Source organism: Suillus fuscotomentosus, assembly GCF_016647785.1.
Source record: "Suillus fuscotomentosus strain FC203 chromosome Unknown F5891scaffold_10, whole genome shotgun sequence".
In the NCBI taxonomy this organism is placed as follows: Eukaryota; Fungi; Basidiomycota; class Agaricomycetes; order Boletales; family Suillaceae; genus Suillus; species Suillus fuscotomentosus.
The window spans coordinates 85,605-104,708 of NW_024539522.1; the positions used below are offsets into that span (position 1 = coordinate 85,605).

Sequence of the window (19,104 nt, forward strand, 5' to 3'; positions counted from 1 at the left end):
GTAACAAGCACCCTGGAGGTAAGATCAAGCAAAAGGCATCCACGTCCCACTGACACAAATGTTGATATTCGCACCGTCAAATGTCACTGCCTGGGTCCAGGCGATCACCTGAGCCACACCGTGACACTTCGAACTTGAACATGACTTGACGTGGTCCATGAGGCCAACTATAACCATGTAGAAAAATACAAGGGCTATAGCGAACACAGCAGGATGACCCTTAAAATAATGCAATGCAGCAACATTGCATGCAAAACACGCCATCTTGCGAAAGGGGTCAAGTAAGGCGTGCAGGCAGAAACGACGGAAACGGTAATATCTTCTCGCGGTAACACAAAGGTGCCTGACTGTCGGCGTTCGAGACCCTCGCTTGCTCCACACTTCGTGAGAGGGAATAATTACTTTTCTCGCGAGACAAAAACGGTCCCGCAAGCACCTACTGGTATGACGCGACGCTTAAGTCCAGGCACGCTGACTGCCTAAGTCTCGACCACTGCTTAACTTCATCATTCCAGCCAGCTGCGAATGCTGTGACTATTGATGAGGGTAATACCATCTCGTAACGCACACCCTTGAGCCAAACATCGTCATCAGTGCCTATCAACGATCTCCTTTCGTTTTCCGATCGATGGGGGCCCATGCTTCATGCATGTCCCTGAAAGTCCACTAGTGAGCCTTTTCGTCTCTCTTTTGCGATAAAGCAAGTTACCCACCCCCCTAACAGACCCGTGCCACAAGCGTTCTTAGTGCCTCTTGATTTGGAATTCCAAACTTCTACTACCCAGTCAGTAGCAGACTGATAAACCGTCTTTGATATCATCCAGCAGTCCTGCATGATCCGGAAGATCCCGTTAGAGATGCCATGCGATGCAAAAACTCCCAAACCACTCACTCACCTTGGAAACGCATCCGCCTGATTGGAGCAAGAACACCCGAAAAACACTTCATGGTACGGTATGTACTGGCACTATTGCCTCTTGGAGGTAAATAAGAATCATACGACTATAGAATCATCACTGTGTCGGCGAAAAGTTTATGGTCAATGAAACTCCGGTGACCAATGGTTGTCGAACACTCACACCCATACGTGACTCATACGTGAAGCCAGCGAGCAGTCCAATTGCCAATTCTTCGTTAACGTCGTCAAACTTCAACCATGGATTAGTATCTTGTGAGTACATTCAAAATAGGTATTCAGTTCAAGGGTAGTTTACACTTCAGGACGGATGCCAGCACATGCGCCCGCGCTCCTCGCTGCTCACAACGTCGATTCTATCAGAAGTCGACGTCAAATTGTAACGGGATACACTCTGTGGCGAATCCTGGCTGCGAGCATAGTGTCGACTAGCTAGTGCTGAGATTGACTCTCCTTGCTCAGATCCGATTCCGCTTGCGATGCAAAGGGGAAATCGGCTCCAAGCTCAAGCACTCAAGTCGGGAATCAATGTTTGCCCCGAGTCAGACCAAACCATCGAGATTTAATAACAACACTCCGCCAGCCCGAAATTAAATCACTGCGTTTGCACGTAATTTTCTAGAAGTAACAACGCAAGTCCTGGTCAATTGAAGTGAGTTTGTTTTTGCTAGGCAATGTTTATGAACGTGCTGAATCAATGTTTTGGAGCCCGGCGTCTAAGGACTTGTTCTAGAATCCGATGACTAGGATGTCGCAATAGTGGATCAATCAATCATGCTTCGTACGACACGGATGTGAATGACCGCTCTAATGACATCAAATGCAAATTGCGTATTTCCTATTGGTGTGCCACCTTTCGGCGTCTTGGGTCTACTATTTATGATGATTCAGAAATGCTTATTGGCGACTGAATTCGGCACCATCCGTTGACGTCTAATGTCTACCTGTTGAATGTTTGATACAGTATACCAAATAAGGGACCGTTATCATGTATGTGCACACAACATGTGATGGTAGCGCGGGTCTGTCACGGCCTTAGAAACCTCGCAGAAGGCTGCTATCTTCATTGCAGCCATTGAAACTCTTTTGCTCCTTGTTTTTAGTAGAGACTTTAGAGTGAATGACTGCGCAGCCCCCGCTAGAGTTACCCATCTAGGCGTGACCGACAGTTTGGCCCTCCCATCTCACCCCTCTCCCACCTGTCAATGTCTGTGCCAGCTACTTATGTCCTTCTCTCCCCTCTGAGGTAATAAAACTCCGACAACGTTGAGCCGAACAAGCTTTGCACGGGGGCCGCCGGTACCTAGACGTCTCATTGGCTGACTATGGTGTTGTTCCGGGGGCATTGATCAATGCATATCCTAGTATTGATGCTTTTGGTTCGAGTTATCATGATAGAGTCAGATGGACACCAATATCATGGCTAGGGTTCATTAAACTAATCAATTTTCATTGGCTGACTGTCATGGTGGTGTTTTTGTTCCGGAAGCATTACAAACTAGCATTGATGCTTTTAGTTTGACTTATCATGATACACCAATATCATAGCTAGGTTTCGAGCGGTCGCCGTCGCAATCCGGATTCTAGATACTATAAAACCATGATACCCCATACAACGATTCCCGATCTCCATCCGACATCGACTGCACTCGTCCACGTATTGATACGCCATCATTTGTAGTCAAGTTTCCGACTAAACCCTCAGATCAGCATTCACCACTATGGTATCATTAATATTTGAAGCACAAACAGCGGTCGTGTACGATGTCATTGGCCTTGGATTTGGCCCGGCAAATCTTGCTGCTGCTGGTGCGCTACTAGAACAACCAAGAGAGGTACGTCAATCCGATGTACCAGTACCATATCTGGAACTCATCGGCATCCCAGACCTGCCCGATATCCGTAAACAAATCTCTCTTCATTGAGCGACATCATGAATTCAGATGGCATCCGGGTATGCTTCTCCCAGGTACCCGTATGCAGATCAGGCAAGTACAATTTCATGTCGATCGCATCTTGGAACTGAGGGAGAAACACAAGTTTCCTGAAAGATTTGGCGACCTTGAGATCGCCACAATCTCCTATCACCTTCGTTGCATACTTGCACTCCCAGAACCGTCTGGTGGAGTTCATCAACAGGAATTGCATGACCCCGACGCGGAAGGAATACTCCGATTACCTTGCCCATGTCGCGCGGTACGTGCAAGGTCAAGGCATCAAGGTCGCGTATGGCGAAAACGTCATTGCAATCGAAGAAGGGGGTGAAGGCACCGTGCTGGTCCATAGCATCGTGCTTACCACTGGAGAAACCATCATTCGTCGTGCAAGTCAGCATCAATTCATTGCAATGTTGCCATGCAGGAATTGACTGAGGATTGTTCAGAAAATCTAATCATCTCGCCAGGAGGCTCACCACGGGTCCCGCGGTGTATTCAGAGCATCTCACCTCATCCTCGCATCATTCACAGCTCTGCGTACCTGTCTTCTGTAGAACCGATGTTGGACACAATGAAGACCATCACTCGGCCACTTAAAATCGCGGTCGTCGGTGCTGGGCAGTCTGCAGTGGAAGTACTGCTCGACCTTCAGTCGCGGCTAACTAGCATGGGCAATAGTACCGGCCAAGCACACGACCTCCACCTCATCATTCGTGGTGGCTCATTGAAATCGAGCGATGGTGGCCCCTTTTCGAACCAGGTATACAATCCAGAATTTGTGGATGTTATGTATGACCTGCCAAGTGATTCTCGAAGAAGAGTGATGGCGGACTACGAGGGCACAAATTACGGGGTAGTAAATCCGATTACGCTTGACTCAGTGAGTTGCATGTCTTTTGCTAATTTATTGCGATTCAAGGATGCGACAATAGCTCTTCAACGTCATGTACGACCAACGTGTAGACAGTGACATCGCTAGACGCAAGAAAAACGCACTGGCCGCGACCGATGCACATATCACCATCGTAACTTATAGTAACCTGGCGTCAGCGGAGATTAGCACACATCCTTCGCAAACCTCCACAGAAACAGAAACAGATACACATACATTCTCGGTTCTTCTGCAGAATACCCTCACACAAGTTTTCTCTGAGGCGACATATGACGCCATTGTCTGCGCTACTGGCTACGAGCGAAACTCGTGGCTGAACCTCTTGAAATCATCCGGCTTAGGCAAGCATTTCGGTCTGTGCGCTACTTCAGATAACACGCGCCTCTCTGTGGAGCGCGACTTTAGAGCGACCATAAACGGGAAGAATGGCGCGTTTAAAGCGGCCACGAACGGAATAAACGGTCATTCACGGGCATCGGTCACGGGCATCAACGGAGAGAAGATACATACACAACATACATCTACGGAGACCAAAGATTCTGGTACGCTATCTACAGAATGAGTAACTGAACATTTTTCTCACCAGTATGACAGATACAATCTATATCTCGCGAAGTCATAGACTTCTTCCACTACAGACAGCTAGTCATGAATCGATTCCAAAGATCTACTTGCAAGGTTGTGCAGAGGAAACGCATGGAATAACAGAGACGCTATTGAGTGTGGTGGGGATTAGGGCTGGAGAGGTGGTGGAAGACTTGTGTTCAAATTATTAGAGAATTTGAAGACCTGCGATTTGCAGGATACAGGTTTGGGTTTTTATAATAACAGTTGCTTTGGGATAAGACATTTATGATTGGTGGCCGGAACCCCTGATGCAGTATGTGTTGAATGTTACTGTAGCGATACTTCGAGTCGTTCAAGTTGCTGCACGGCCCGTGTTAGAATTCTTGTACTATATACCAATTGTATGTACTAGTAGTAGATTATCGATCGTCCAACAGAACCACGCGACACGTGCATGGCCATCTGATGGTCGCTGCTGCAAGGACTCGTCATAAAATTATGTCTTGCGCATCGAGTGGATGTGGATATCGTGTGGACACAAGTGATGGAATATTGGAGTCCATCATTGACATGACGCGATATGGCAGCCCTCATCTAGTGTGTTCATCAACATGGCGACTTAAAATACGAGTTTTTAAAGATCGATAGCCTTGATAATGCCTGATACTTTTTCTCCAATTGCATGTATAACTTCAGGGGCACGCCGCTTTTGGAAATGGCTACTTCATACTTTTCTACATTGGCTCGCACGCAACCCCACATAGAAATTCTAGCTTTTGCTCCCATGAGACTGTCTTATCCTTGTTTATCTGAAGCTAATCACAATGACCTTGCACTTGCACTCAGGATAGCCCGGCACTCTTCCTGTACCGCCTGTGATTCTTGTCCTGGTTTGCGACCCCCAGCAAGCGTCGAGGTGGTTCTAGATGATGATATCCACCAAAAGTCTCTACTTGGCGACCTGACACAATACGGCTCAGACGAAGAGGATGGCCCCGCATACCTCGAAACATGTATATGTGGCCACGATGTAGCAGATCACGGTAGTCAATTAGCAGCCTTGGGACGGGAGGAATTTTCTCGTAGAGCGCGTCTTGCAATTCGTATTGATGAACTTCTTCAAGTACGTCTTCTCTCACGTCATTATATGCACGCTGAGTCACAGCACGCGCACTGTGTCAGGAAGCAGACAGGCAACTTGATTTCAATTATACAGATGAAGACATCGACTCCCTCAGGCAACAAATGAAGACGTCCATCTCTATGGTTAGCGTAACGTCTCCTTCCATCCGTACGTCATTTACATCTATCCTCCCTGCGACCTCCTCAAAATTTTCAGCACAATCTTCCCCAGTTGATCGACCAATGTCCCCGGATTCTTCCGTACTCAGTGACGAGCCTCCACCTTCAAAACGTAGACGACTGTCCTCCTCTTCACTCAGCGATGAAGATGACGATGATGATGACGACGATAAGCCTTTAGCCGCCCAAGTTGCAGATTCAAATGCAGCGGCCACAGGAACGACCTCTAGAAAGACTGTGACGCACAGAAGTGGGAAGAAGACCTCCAGTATGAAGTCAAAAGCGCAGACCGCTCCCATGGGAGACAAAAGGCCAGAGAAGAATGGCGTTGCAAATGGTCGCAGCTCGGATCTTAAAGTAAAGGTCGAAGATAAGATGGACGAGGGTCAACTCACACGCCTTGCGACTGGAGTTACGGTAGACACGGGGCCAGCATCATCTGCTGTAGTAAGTTTTATTACTATTTCTCGCTTAACTGACGCTTATCCTGTCAAGCCTACTCACAAGCCCGAAAAAGCTGCTTTCGTGGAGCTGCGCAAGGGAGTTATTGAGATAACTGCAGTGGAGAACGACCGACAGCCGCGCTCTACAGTGATTCTCACTGGTCTAAAGACCTTGTTCCAAACACAGTTGCCTATGATGCCGCGCGAGTACATTGCGCGTCTAGTCTATGACCACAACTCGAAATCACTCGCGATCATCAAACGTGGTTATAAGGTCGTAGGTGGTATTTGCTATAGGCCTTTTCCACACCGTGGCTTTGCGGAGATCGTCTTCTTTGCTACTGCATCCGTGGACCAAGTGAAGGTAGGCAATGGCCTCGTCCATCATGTATACGACTGCAGCTTCTATGACAGGGATACGGTGGCATGCTCATGGACAACTTCAAACAACACATCAAACGTACATACCCCGATGTGATGCACTTCCTCACCTACGCCGACAATTTTGCAGTAGTATTCTTCAAGAAGCAAGGGTTTTCGAAAGAGATCACACTTGATCGCTCCGTGTGGGCAGGGTACATCAAGGACTACGAAGGCGGGACGATCATGCAATGCACCATGTTGCGCAAGGTCAACTATCTTGATAAAGTCAACATCATCTCTCAGCAACGAGAGGCAATCCTCACCAAGATCCGCGAGATGTCGAAGTCGCACATCGTATATCAGGGTCTTTCACAATTCCAAGAAGGTGGTCTGGAAGGAATCACAGTGGATCCTAAGGAGGTTCCAGGGCTAAGTACGTCATCGTTTTTTTAAGTGAGTTGGCACCTCCAATTTGTTGTAGGAGAGAGCGGTTGGACGCCCGGCATGGAACACAGGTGGGTTGCCTTTTGCGGTCTGAGTGGGTTGTATGTAATTTCTTGCAGCACGCGTTCCGGGAAAAGTGCCGAGCACACACAAATGCAGCGGTTCCTGTCCGATCTTAAAGCCCATCCCCTAGCCTGGGCTTTCTTAAACCCAGTCAACGCCGATGAGGTCCCAGATTACTACGGTGTCATCAAGAGACCTATGGGTCTGTATCAAATCCTCTGTCATATATTTTGCATTGACATCTCCATCAGATTTCAGCACGATGGAACACAAATTGGACACGAATCAGTACTCCTCACTGAAATTCTTTCTTGACGATGTTCAACTAGTGGTCGATAATTGCAAGCTGTACAACCCCGAAACATCGATATACCATAGGAACGCAGTGAAGCTTGAGAAATTCATGAAAGAGCAATGTCCAGAATATGCAAAGCGAGGGTCCTGAGGACAGTTGTCTTGTTATACTATCTTTATTAATTCGCATCTGTATTATTTACTATAAGGATCACCATATGTGTATCGTATACGTTTCTTTCCGCTCGCCAATCATTGAAGTATAACAAGGCTGCACTGTACCAGCGCAGAAAGCCTACCCGAAACCACCCCGAGAGAACCGGATGTGATACGGCAACAGGATAACGACATCAAGAATCGGCATACGCTTCGTATTATACTATGGTTGACCTTGCGAAGTCAAGAACAGTCAAACATTGGAACAATCAGACCATAAGGAGCTAATGGCAATTCGGAATCGCCCTGGACGTGCTCGTCACCAAAGTTTAGAAACGATGTTTGTTCAGCAGACGCGAATAGATAAATTCATCCGCCAGATCGACATGAACCGTTATTAAAAAACATGGGCGTTGTGAAGTACTGATGCTTGATAAGCCCATTCCGTGATGCTGATTCATTGCCAACATCTGACAAGGGCCTTGAACGTCCAACTGTATAGGCTTAAGAATTTAAATTTAATCAAGTACGATTCAAATATCGGATCGAAAACTGAGGAAAAGGATCCTACTCATGGAACAACTTTGTATCGGTAATTAAACGCGGGGATAGTGCTGAGCGACTTCAAGATCAAAGTCAAGTTCCATCAAATCAACAAACTCACGATGCAACACCATTTGCAATCGCTGGAGTGATTTCGATAGGTCGAAATTTCGCGTCTTTGGCTTTCAAGAAGCGCATTGTCGCTGAGATCTACAAGGAAGCTGCCATAACAAACTCTCTGCAAGAAACCTTCTTCCAAACTAGAGGAAAGGGCTCCCTGCAATCCTCGCGGTCGGCGAGAGCTCGCCGTTGCGAAGCAGGTACCGTCCTGGTTCAAACTAGCCAGCGTTAACACAGTCACATGAACTTGCCCCTCGGAAATAAATGAGAAATGATAATGGAGCCTTTCTTTAATGTACGGCCAAGTATCCTGGTCTGCGAAAGCGGGTAGCACATCACTGCGTATGCCTCAGTCGATTTCAGCTCGCGCTAACGTTAACTTGGAAAAGAAAGATGTCGAAAAAACCTCAAACGACATCCTGTCGTGAAATGTAGCCCTGGTGGCTCGGCAGTCACTGAACACCGAATGTCAAGTTCGGAGGGTTCAATCTGATTCAGCGATGCGCGAAACTGCGGCAACGACTCAGAAATCTGACAACTTAAGTGGATAATCCAGTGACTCACCAAGCTTCGCCGCAGTCATATTGCGTCAAAGTTTATAGCTTCTTTGTTTTGACGATCATGATTGAATATTGAAGTGACTCAGTCGCTGTTTGCCGAAAGTCATCGTCCTGTCAGTTGGTTGTGAACTAGGGTTCGACTCTATGCCTTCGACGCGCAGTTTATTGGAGGGACGGAGCAAGTTGGATTGCATACGGACTAGGTACAAATGCGACAGTGATTTGAATTAACGAAAGAAAGGGAAGCTGATTGGGTAAAAAGCCCGCAGGGCTTTTCGGCCGAGTGTCTACGCAAGGACCTAAGGTTTCGAGTGAGCTATGATGGGCGGACGGGTACCGATCAAGTCGCCCTACGTGTAGCTTGAAAACTTAGGAAGCAAACGTAGTGCATTGGACGAAATGGTTGGTGAGGCGAGGCAAAGGACGAGGCAAGTATTTCGTCCATATCCTGAGAGAGGGAGTGGAGGGTGGGGGTAAAGAAAGGCAGCGGGGTATAGTAGATGATAAGAGAACTCTAATAATGAGAGACTGTAGCTCGACTATCGATGTGAGTCGGAGCAAGGTGCGTTGCGCCACTTTGCTTACTCAAGTGTAGACTCATTTCTGCGCTAGCCGAGGCACGAGGCTAGCGCAGAAAACCAGTTGCCGAGTTTGACCTTGCAGGCCTGCATCGGGGGTCGAGTTCGCTATGCCGGAACCATTTTCAACGTCAATTGTTTTTTGTATACCCCACTTTTCTTCTACCGCTGCTGCTCGGTCTCTCAGTTTCCCACAGGAGGACTTGCTTTTCCACGCACGATTTGGTAGAGAACGGCACGTTTGTTGCAGACAAAACCCTCCTCCATAGTGTGGATGGCGGATATCACGAAATGATGGAAACGTGCTGGGTTGCCGTGACGAACGAACGTGAACTAACAACAGAGGACACAGGAGCCAAATACCTCGCGCGCGTTCTTGAAGAGATACGTTTGCTAAGTAAAATCTGGGACGCGATAATGATCGCAACGTTGGCACCCAACTGGCGGGTGGTTTCATTTCGTGACGCGCAGTTGCCTTTTCGAGAATCGAGTGGAGTCACCCGTCATTATATAAGGTAAGACAACATCCTATGCATTGCGTCGAAACCCCCTCTGTGTTTTAATGTTATACTTTTTCAAGCTTCAATAATGGTCAAATTCTACGGATATATTGTGGCAGAGGAGTGGTTACTCCAGCGAGGCATTGAGATGGGTCATCCGCCCCCCAAGACGTACAGCGACTTGACGGATATCATTGTCATGGCTGCGGGAGATGTTAGGTTAGAGACAGGCGTTTACCGTTACACCAAACTTCGTGACGTGCAGAATCACAAGGGGAAAACCTTTTGGTGCATCGCCTTCGCCTCTTCCGACCCTCGAGAGGGCTTACCAACCAGCGCGCCCCCCGAGTCAAAATCCAACGCTTTGAAGGAGGCGCTGCAGAAGACTGGCCCGCCTCGCTGGTTCCGAGGTGCTTGAAACGAACGTTAGTGACCTATGCAGATCATCGATGGAAGCGCTGGTACTTATTTCACCTGTCAAAACCATATAGTTGTTTCATTGCATTGGCTGCCACACCCATTCATGCCCTCAAATCCCGAGTTGTCGGGCTGTGGTAGCCTACTTTCTTGCCGCTATTCATGTGTTGGTCTGAGGAAGGAAGATCCCAGGACGGCGAGGATCGTCTATTACCAGTAGTTCCCCCCTCCCCCTCTTTTTTGTTGCACAGAGTAGTCCTTTGGTATGTCGGATACATCTCGTTATCGTGTCAATCAATTAAATTGATGATCATGAGTACTTGAGTGACGGATTCTTACTCTAGGATACCGATAGTTAATGTACAGCTGAACTATTGTATTAAAGGGGATTTTCAACCGGAGATGACTGCGGGGTCAAACTTCAGCGTTGACACAGTCGCACGAACATGCCTCTCGGAAATAAATGAGAAATGATAATGGAGCCTTTCTTTAATGTACGACCAAGTATCCTGGTCTGCGAAAGCGGGTAGCACATCACTGCGTATGCCTCAGTCGAGTTCAGCTCGCGTCTTCCCTTGGACTTCCAGAAAGAGTATTATGACGATCAATGTCGAGTGTTGCCGGGGAACGACAACTTGGACCTTGATGTCAGTTGGTTTGGGACCGACAAAGTCACAGAAATGATCCGGAAGTAGTAGTTCAAGCATGACATTTTTGAGGTCGAAACACATCGAAACTTTGAGAGCACTACTACACATATATCCATTGGTGTCAACGTTAGCTTGGAAAAGAGAGATGTCGAAAAAACCTCAAACGACATCCTATCGTGAAATGTAGCCATGGTGGCTCGACAGTCACTGAATACTACCGAATATTAAGTTTGGAGGGTTCAATCTGATTTAGCGACGCGCGAAACTGCGGCAACGACTCAGAACTTTGACAACTTGGGTGAATAATCCAGTGACTCACCAAGCCTCGCCGCAGTCATATTGCGTGGAAGTTCGTAGCTTCTTTGTTTTGACGGGAGAACACTTGGCTCATTCAGATTGAAGTGACTCAGTCGCTCTTTGCCGAAAGTCATCGACGCGGGATCCAAAATTTTGCTTGCGAAGGGGTTACAAGATTGTAGTACGATATAACGATGAGTCCGTGAATCGAATTGATCGTTACATCCATCGATCTACATACACTGTTCAGCTGTTTTTCGCGAGCACTAGTCCATGATCTACCTTTCTTGGTGACACACATACCCACAGTGTTTGGTTTTGATATCCGAGTCATAATCCGAAACTCGAGTCACACTTTAGATCAAGATATCACTTCAAAAGAATCGCCTTGATCGCGACAGGGCTACTCATACAGACCACACTATTGCTGAAGTAGAGATACTAGGATGTCATTCCCAAAACAAGACAGTGCGTAGCTGGGTGACTACGCCCATGCATTATGGTGCTTATCAGTGTCTTTCGGACTAGTAACCCAACCATTCAACTTTCCAAAGGAGGAGGAGAAAGTCATCGCTTACTGGCGCGAGATAGATGCTTTCCAGACAAGTTTGAAGCTATCAGAAGGCAAGCCAGAATATGTCTTCTTCGACGGTCCTCCTTTCGCGACTGGTCTGCCTCACTATGGTCATCTTCTCGCGGGTACCATCAAGGTATGTGATTCTAGTAATATCTGATCTTTATCGTTGGCCGATCTGTTAATGCTCGCTTCCTTGATCTAGGACATAGTCACTCGACATGCCCACGTAACAGGCCATCATGTCACGCGTCGATTTGGATGGGACACTCATGGTCTCCCCGTCGAGCATGAGATCGATAAGAAACTTGGGATTACTGGCAAGAATGACGTGATGGCTATGGGAATCGAAAAATACAATGCAGAATGTCGTGCCATCGTCATGCGTTACGCGTCAGATTGGCGCGTCACCGTCGAGCGCATGGGTCGATGGATTGACTTTGACAACGACTACAAAACACTAAATACGCCTTTCATGGAAAGCGAGTGGTGGGCGTTCTCGGAGCTCTGGAAAAAGGGCATGGTGTACCGTGGCCAGCGTGTCATGCCGTATTCTACAGGATGTACCACCCCACTTTCGAACTTCGAAGCAGGGCTAGACTACAAGGATGTAAACGATCCTGCAGTCACAATCGCATTCCCGCTAGTTGAAGATCCTAGCACATCGCTTCTAGCCTGGACGACTACCCCATGGACCCTCCCATCTAATCTAGCAGTGTGCGTTCATCCCGAGCTCACTTACATCAAGATTCACGATGAAGAACACAACACAAATTACATACTTTGTGATCAACTTCTTGGGACTCTCTACAAAGATCCAAAGAAAGCAAAGTTCAAGAAACTAGCATCTTACAAGGGTATCGAGATGAAGGGATGGAGATATGTGCCGCTCTTCGAGTATTTCACAGAACAGGTATGTGAATTACCTTCTTTTTCGTGCAGTTTCCGACCATCCTTCAGTATGAAGATCGCGCATTTCGCGTGCTTGTGGATACATATGTTACCGCGACGGACGGTACAGGTATCGTACAGCAAGCCCCGGCATTTGGTGAAGATGACGCTCGCGTTGCTATCGAAAATGGTATCCTTTCTACCGGAGAGATGGCTCCATGTCCCTTAGACGACGCTGGCAAATTCACAAAGCCAGTCACCGATTTCGAGGGCATGTACATCAAAGTTTGTGATTATTCATCGATCGAACTATCTAGCGGTGCTCACCGTTGGTTTCAAGGCTGCAGATAAAGAAGTCATGAAGGTCTTGAAGGCGAAAGGTCGTCTCATTGTGCAATCGACCATCAAGCATTCCTATCCGTTCTGCTGGCGGTAAGGCCCTTTGACAGGACATTGATCGGTACGCTGACTCCTTCCCCAGATCAGGAACACCTTTAATCTATCGTGCTGTGCCGTCGTGGTTCATCCGTGTACAACCTATCGTAGACCAGCTTGTTACCAACAACTTGAACACACTATGGTGAGCGCACCGTCGGTTTCCCTGCAAATGTTGATCCAATTCTGTTTATCAGGGTGCCCCAAAATGTCAAGGATGGTCGATTTGGAAACTGGCTAGCAAATGCGCGTGACTGGAATGTATCTAGAAACCGGTACTGGGGTACACCACTACCTCTGTGGGTTAGCGATGACTATGAAGAGGTTAGTGTCAGGATTTTTCAACATGGGTGTGAATTGATAAGAGGACAGGTTGTCTGCATCGGCTCCATCGCCGAACTCGAGGAGCTGACTGGTGTTGTTGGCCTCACAGACATTCATCGCGAAAAAATAGATCATTTGACTATTCCTTCGAAGATGGGCAAGGGCGTCTTGAGACGCGTGGAGGAAGTCTTTGACTGCTGGTTTGAATCTGGAAGGTAACTCGGCTCCCCGATCCTGCAAACCACACTAACAATGGGACCATTCCAGTATGCCATTTGCATCATCACACTACCCATTCGAAAATAAAGAGTCTTTCCTCAAGAACTTCCCGGGTGACTTCGTGTCAGAGGGTATTGATCAGACTCGGGGTTGGTTCTACACGTTGCTCATTCTCTCAACTCATCTCTTCGGCACTGCACCGTGGAAGAATTTAATTGTCACCGGTCTCGTGCTCGCTGCCGATGGCAAGAAGATGAGCAAAAGTCTTAGAAATTATCCCGACCCTCATATCATCTTTGACCAATATGGTGCGGACGCTACGAGGTCAGTGTCAATTCAGTAAGATATGCTACTTTAAAGCTTACTTCGTCCCAGGATGTTTCTGGTCAACTCTCCCATTGTACGGGGTGAAAACCTGCGCTTCCGTGAGGAAGGTGTTCGGGATGTTATCTCTCGTGTTCTTCTTCCCTGGTTGAACTCCGTCCGATTCTTCATTGGTCAAGTGACGCTTCTTAACAAGACCACTGGCGTGCAGTTCATGTACAACCCACATGCGCCCGTCTCGAACAACGTCATGGATCGATGGATACTTGCTCGGTGTCAATCTCTTATCAAGCTCGTGAAGGATGAGATGAAGGCTTACAGGCTCTACACTATCTTGCCGCGACTCCTTGATCTCATCGACGAACTAACGAACTGGTATATTCGGTTCAATCGGCGAAGATTGAAGGGCGAGGATGGTAAAGAGGATACGATTGCCGCCCTCAACACGCTTTTCGAGACACTATTCACCCTTTGCAGGACTATGGTGCGTGTTCCACATGAAAATACCACGACTGACCATGCTGATGCTCTGCTAGTCTTCGTACACGCCTTTCATGACGGAGAATCTATATCAGACTCTGCGTGAATATATCCCAGAGGATCCTTCCGTTCCCGATGCGCGATCAGTTCACTTCCTCATGTTCCCCGATGTCAAGGAAGAGTACTTCGATGAGGTGATCGAGCGCCAGGTGAAGCGCATGCAAGCTGTAATCGATCTTACTCGGTATATCCGGGAGAAGCATAACTTGTCCTTGAAGGTAAGCTTTATTCACCATCATGAGAACTACTTTAACCAATCTATGACACACAGACGCCTCTCAGAGAACTCCTTATCTTCCATCCCGAGGAGCAGTACATTGCCGATGTACAGTCTTTGCAACGTTACATTCAGTCAGAGCTCAACGTACGCGACGTGGTGTTCACCACCGACGAGGCCGCATGTGGCATTGGCTACCGAGCTGTCGCAGATTGGGGCACGCTAGGCCGTAAACTGCGCAAGGATCTCGGACGCGTCAAGAACGCGCTTCCCAATGTTTCCACCACCGATGTCAAGGCATACGTCGACTCAGGGAAGCTCACAGTTGATGGCATTGAGTTAGTCGCTGGTGACCTGACCGTGCAACGTTACCTCGAGTTACCACCCGCTTCTGAAGGCCAGTATGCAACCCATACCGATAATGATGTCGTGGTCAGACTGGATATCCAAGTCCACCCGGAGCTGATGGGCGAATGGCTTGCGAGAGAGGTCATCAACCGGGTACAGAAGCTTCGGAAAAAGGCTGGCCTACAAGCCACCGATGATCTGAACGTGTACTACTGCTTTGAAGAGGGCTCGGGGGCAGAGTTGCAAGACGCCCTCAAGGAGCACGCGGAAGTCATTCAGAAGACCATCCGTAGCGTGCCTGCTGACGTGAAGACTAGAAATGGTGGGGAACTCGTGATTGAAGAGGAACAGGAGGTAGCAGACGTCAAGTTCGTGCTGTCACTGGTTCGGGCATGATAATTTCAGAAGGCTAGAAGTAGACAAGAATCATATGGCGGAATTTGTACATTACCTGCTGAGCAATTAGGTTGGCGAATGCGAAGACGCGAGTTTTGATGAAGTGATGACAGGTGTGATAATACAGTGAGTTGTGGCTACAGATACAATTTGAAGTTGTGTGGGTATCAACAGATGATCATTTCTTGGTGGATCCGAAGCCGCCGAAGCCCATGAGCTTCGACATCTCATCATCACCATCCATGACAGTATCTTTGACAAGTGCAAGACGAGCTTCCTCCTTTTGAGCCTGTTTCTGAGCCTTCTTCTCGGCTCGCCGAGCATCTTCTTTCGCCCTGACCTCTGCAAGCCGCTGGTCAAAATCAAAAGCCTTGGCAGATGATGCCTCTTTGGTTTTTTCCCGTAGATATGCTATTCGAGCGCGAACCTGTGCGAGGGTAGAGCGTTCCACGCGGGTCGTCTGACCAAGTTTCCTGAGATCTATGGCTATGTTTAAAGATACACACAATTGGCGATCGTTGTGTTGACATACGTGCTTTGCTATTTATGTGATCCAAATAACCTGTGCTGTCCCTGTAGTTTCGATTGCAAGTTTCACAGAAGAAACCAGGCTGCCCCGGCCCTCGTGCGCCGGGATTCTGCACAACCATGGTTTTTCCGAGATTCTTGTCCAGTTCGAGAGAGGCTTCTCGACGTTTCATGAGCTCTGTCGGCTTCGGAAGGTCCTCCTTTGGGGCCTTGCGCGGTTTCCTGCCTGTATAACGAAGTAGTACCCGGCCTAAAAAGCCAGCTGTGGATATTGCGTACCTTGTTTCATGCGCTCCTCATTTTCTTGCATTCTGGTCCGTTCTTCCTCGTCCTTTTTCCGCGCCCGTTCAGCGTATTCTTCCTTATCCCATTTCTTCCTGAAATCAGTGTCGGCGGCCTTGGTGCCATATGCGCCAGCCTTCTCAGCCATGGTGGTTGGAGTAGAAGGGATCAATGTCACGTGGCACAGTGGTTACTGTTGAACGGATTCGGAATATTTGCGTTTTGCACTGACCCCCGCAGCAGTATCAGCAGTATCGTCTGTTCTTTCCATGCTTTGCGACTCTAATCTATAGAATGGATCCGGGTGATGCAGTTCCGCTCTCTACCTCTTTTCCCCTCCCGTTTCGCGTACTATTTTTGATCGGCTTGGGCATACTAGGATGGGCGACCAACCTCCATGGATTGCACCTACTTGGGATTGATGCAGGGTCAGCACTAGAGTTGTCCTCCGGTCGTACCTTCTTGCCTACCAACTCCTCGTCTTCACGAGTATTTTCGTCTCCACGACTATCTTATATGCCTGTATACCGTCTATTCGCAGGATATGCAACTTGGTGTTTTGCTGGATGGTCCTTCTTCAGACTTGCCACTCACTCGAACACTATGTTGGTGGATACCTTCAAATATATCCCTGCCCTGAGCTCTTTGGGTGTGCTAACAACTCTCATATGCCCATTTGAGTTGTGCCAAAAACGCGAGAGAGATATGTTCCTCCAGTAAGAGTGCTTTTTTACGTCTTTTCATGATAGCGTTGTAATAATCTTTAACAGGAGCGCTGCAAGGTGTATCTTCTCTTCAATGGATAGTCCAGTGTATTTCTCGGATGTAGTCTTCGCAGATGTGTTCACATCATTTGCAAAAGTTCTTGGTGACGTTTGGCTTTCTCTTTGCATGTTGCTTCCAGGTGGAAGTCTTGTGTCTCCCCCACACCTCGATGGCCTCTCTCAGTGGATACTTCCAACGTTCATGAGGTACGCACCACTCCCCCGTGTGTGAAAATCTGTACTCACAGAAGTCAGTCTACCGTATATCATTCGCTTCCGCCAGTGCTTGATCGAGTACCAGTCTCCTACCAACACCAGCAAGCGACCCCTCTTCAATGCGCTCAAATACGCATCTTCGTTCCCGGTGATATTCCTTTCTGCCGCTCAAAGAATTGTGGTACTGGAGCTCGCGGAGATGAAAGGTGAATTGGTCACGCGAGAGCCATGGCATGGGGAACATCCATTATTTCGCCTATGGTAAGCAAGGTTCATAAATTTGTCGTCGCCAAGTGATCTGCTACGTCAATTTAGGCTTCTAGCCGCGGCCGTGAACTCTCTATATTCCTTCTGGTGGGATTTGACCAATGATTGGGGTCTTAACCTTTTGAAATCGCGATCTGCGGAGTCGCGAAGACCCCTTGTGCTCCCATCTCTCCATTCAAAAACTTCTTCCATTGCTGGGTCTTCCGACGCACATATTGTCACACAATCTTCCGGCCACCAGGTTCTTGGTGGCGCAATACACCGTCACCAGTCATACCCTTATGGACTTCGACCAGTGCTGCTCTATCCGCTTCTGGTATACCCCCTGGTTATGTTCTTCAACCTCGTGCTTCGTATGACATGGTCAATCAAACTATCAAGTCATCTGCATTCGCAGTCGGAAGGAAGCGTTCTTATGCTCTGGCTTGAGGTTGCGGAAGTCTTTCGACGATGGATGTGGGTCTTCCTTCGGGTGGAATGGGAGGTCGCAAAGAATGCACAACACAAATCTCAGATTATGTCAATCAGGACTGCATCAGAGGAGGTGGAGTTGATGCCATCAAACCGTTCTGATCCTATGGATGATGATTATGTACTTGCATCAGAACACTCAGGATAAGGGTTTGCATTGTAGTGAGTAATCGGGTTCACTAGGCAGGGTCCGTAACAATATACTTACGGAACAGCTCATAGTATAGCATCCAGCAATTACAAATAGATATTAATACATCATGCCCTACTCGGCAATGCCATCAAACCGTTCTGATCCTATAGATGAATGATTATGTCTTCGCATCAAAACGCTCGCGATAACGATTTGCACTGTAAGTAATCGGGTTCATTATGCATAGCAATATACTAACGAGACAGCTCATACTATAGCACTCAGCAATCATCAGTACATGTTCATACATTAGGTCCCGCTCGGCGACTGGGTCCAGCTCGTTATTCACTGGTCACAACGCCAAAACCATGTCCGATCGAACCAAGTAGACGTTCCCATCGAAACATCAAATTTAACCTAACGAGTGTTGCTCGACAACAAAGTCTGATGGAGTAGACTGGAGGCTGCTTGTACTCTAACTGACCAATTCATGAACTCGTTCTCCCTTTCTCATGTCACATATTAAAAATGACAAAGAAAATTGGAGTTCCCATATGTGCTGGGGATCTCACCGGGGTGCTCCGACGCTCGTGTAAAGCTGATATGAACTCTGAACAAGGTCCACCCGAGTGTGTGTCAGGCGAGGAGTGTTTCATTTGAACGTGAGATGGGGCTAACTGCTAACGTCCCAGGATCTGCCCGCATCTCCCAAGTCTACTAAATATTGTTGTTGAACTCAGACGTCCGCCGTGGTGAGTGAACAATGGTTTCTTCCGATCCCGTCCGCATCAATTCTCCAACTGATACCATGCGAACGCCTTCTTCCGGGACGCGATATAATGGAGGGCGTTATTTTTGGCCAATGGGCGTGACCGGGTAGGCACACGTGATCCCCATCAGGACGCCATCTGCCAAATGGACGGATCGCTTCATCAGAGGCCAAAACCGGAAGAACCATGATGTGCACAGAGAACGGTAGGCCCACACAGTGTCAGCTGATGCATATTTTCCTATTACAGTAGGACCGCTTACACCCCGCACTCCCCCTATAAAGATCCTGGACTTTGGTCGACTTAAGAACTCATTCTCCACCCACTTTCCTAACTACACATCTTCCTTCAGTCCTCAGAAAC

The 19,104-nt window shown here is 47.9% G+C and overlaps 6 protein-coding genes across 6 annotated transcripts; 5 read left to right on the forward strand and 1 right to left on the reverse strand.

Annotated features, from left to right (window-relative positions):
* The first annotated feature begins 2,270 nt into the window (after positions 1-2,270).
* F5891DRAFT_1275784 (L-lysine 6-monooxygenase (NADPH-requiring)-domain-containing protein) lies at positions 2,271-4,770 on the forward strand. Its single transcript, XM_041370215.1, has 6 exons — positions 2,271-2,751; positions 2,804-2,904; positions 2,957-3,243; positions 3,300-3,733; positions 3,786-4,287; positions 4,340-4,770. The coding sequence occupies exons 1-6, from the start codon at positions 2,638-2,640 to the stop codon at positions 4,519-4,521; spliced, it is 1,620 nt and encodes a 539-aa protein (XP_041229735.1). The 5' UTR covers positions 2,271-2,637; the 3' UTR covers positions 4,522-4,770.
* A 282-nt stretch (positions 4,771-5,052) lies between these two features.
* F5891DRAFT_1013263 (uncharacterized protein) lies at positions 5,053-7,433 on the forward strand. Its single transcript, XM_041360780.1, has 8 exons — positions 5,053-5,435; positions 5,495-5,603; positions 5,652-6,061; positions 6,110-6,421; positions 6,472-6,853; positions 6,902-6,935; positions 6,984-7,129; positions 7,179-7,433. Exons 1-8 carry the CDS (start codon positions 5,097-5,099, stop codon positions 7,370-7,372), a joined length of 1,926 nt encoding a protein of 641 aa, XP_041229736.1. The 5' UTR covers positions 5,053-5,096; the 3' UTR covers positions 7,373-7,433.
* A 2,333-nt stretch (positions 7,434-9,766) lies between these two features.
* On the forward strand, positions 9,767-10,096 carry F5891DRAFT_1184341 (uncharacterized protein; the record flags this gene model as incomplete). Its single annotated transcript, XM_041366427.1, has 1 exon — positions 9,767-10,096. One exon carries the CDS (start codon positions 9,767-9,769, stop codon positions 10,094-10,096), a length of 330 nt encoding a protein of 109 aa, XP_041229737.1.
* Positions 10,097-11,230: 1,134 nt separating this feature from the next.
* F5891DRAFT_1104081 (tRNA synthetases class I-domain-containing protein) lies at positions 11,231-15,411 on the forward strand. The gene is made up of 12 exons (XM_041363626.1): positions 11,231-11,510; positions 11,571-11,752; positions 11,822-12,529; positions 12,577-12,792; positions 12,848-12,939; positions 12,989-13,087; positions 13,140-13,266; positions 13,315-13,481; positions 13,534-13,809; positions 13,861-14,293; positions 14,346-14,567; positions 14,621-15,411. Exons 1-12 carry the CDS (start codon positions 11,489-11,491, stop codon positions 15,308-15,310), a joined length of 3,234 nt encoding a protein of 1,077 aa, XP_041229738.1. The 5' UTR covers positions 11,231-11,488; the 3' UTR covers positions 15,311-15,411.
* F5891DRAFT_1013281 (uncharacterized protein) lies at positions 15,410-16,285 on the reverse strand. The gene is made up of 3 exons (XM_041360781.1): positions 16,118-16,285; positions 15,843-16,064; positions 15,410-15,790 (listed from the first exon to the last, which is right to left on the reverse strand). The coding sequence occupies exons 1-3, from the start codon at positions 16,266-16,268 to the stop codon at positions 15,489-15,491; spliced, it is 675 nt and encodes a 224-aa protein (XP_041229739.1). The 5' UTR covers positions 16,269-16,285; the 3' UTR covers positions 15,410-15,488.
* Positions 16,286-16,345: 60 nt separating this feature from the next.
* F5891DRAFT_33552 (EXS family-domain-containing protein) lies at positions 16,346-18,344 on the forward strand. The gene is made up of 5 exons (XM_041371396.1): positions 16,346-16,836; positions 16,891-17,091; positions 17,140-17,361; positions 17,416-18,191; positions 18,250-18,344. Exons 1-4 carry the CDS (start codon positions 16,415-16,417, stop codon positions 17,984-17,986), a joined length of 1,416 nt encoding a protein of 471 aa, XP_041229740.1. The 5' UTR covers positions 16,346-16,414; the 3' UTR covers positions 17,987-18,191; positions 18,250-18,344.
* Positions 18,345-19,104: the final 760 nt, after the last annotated feature.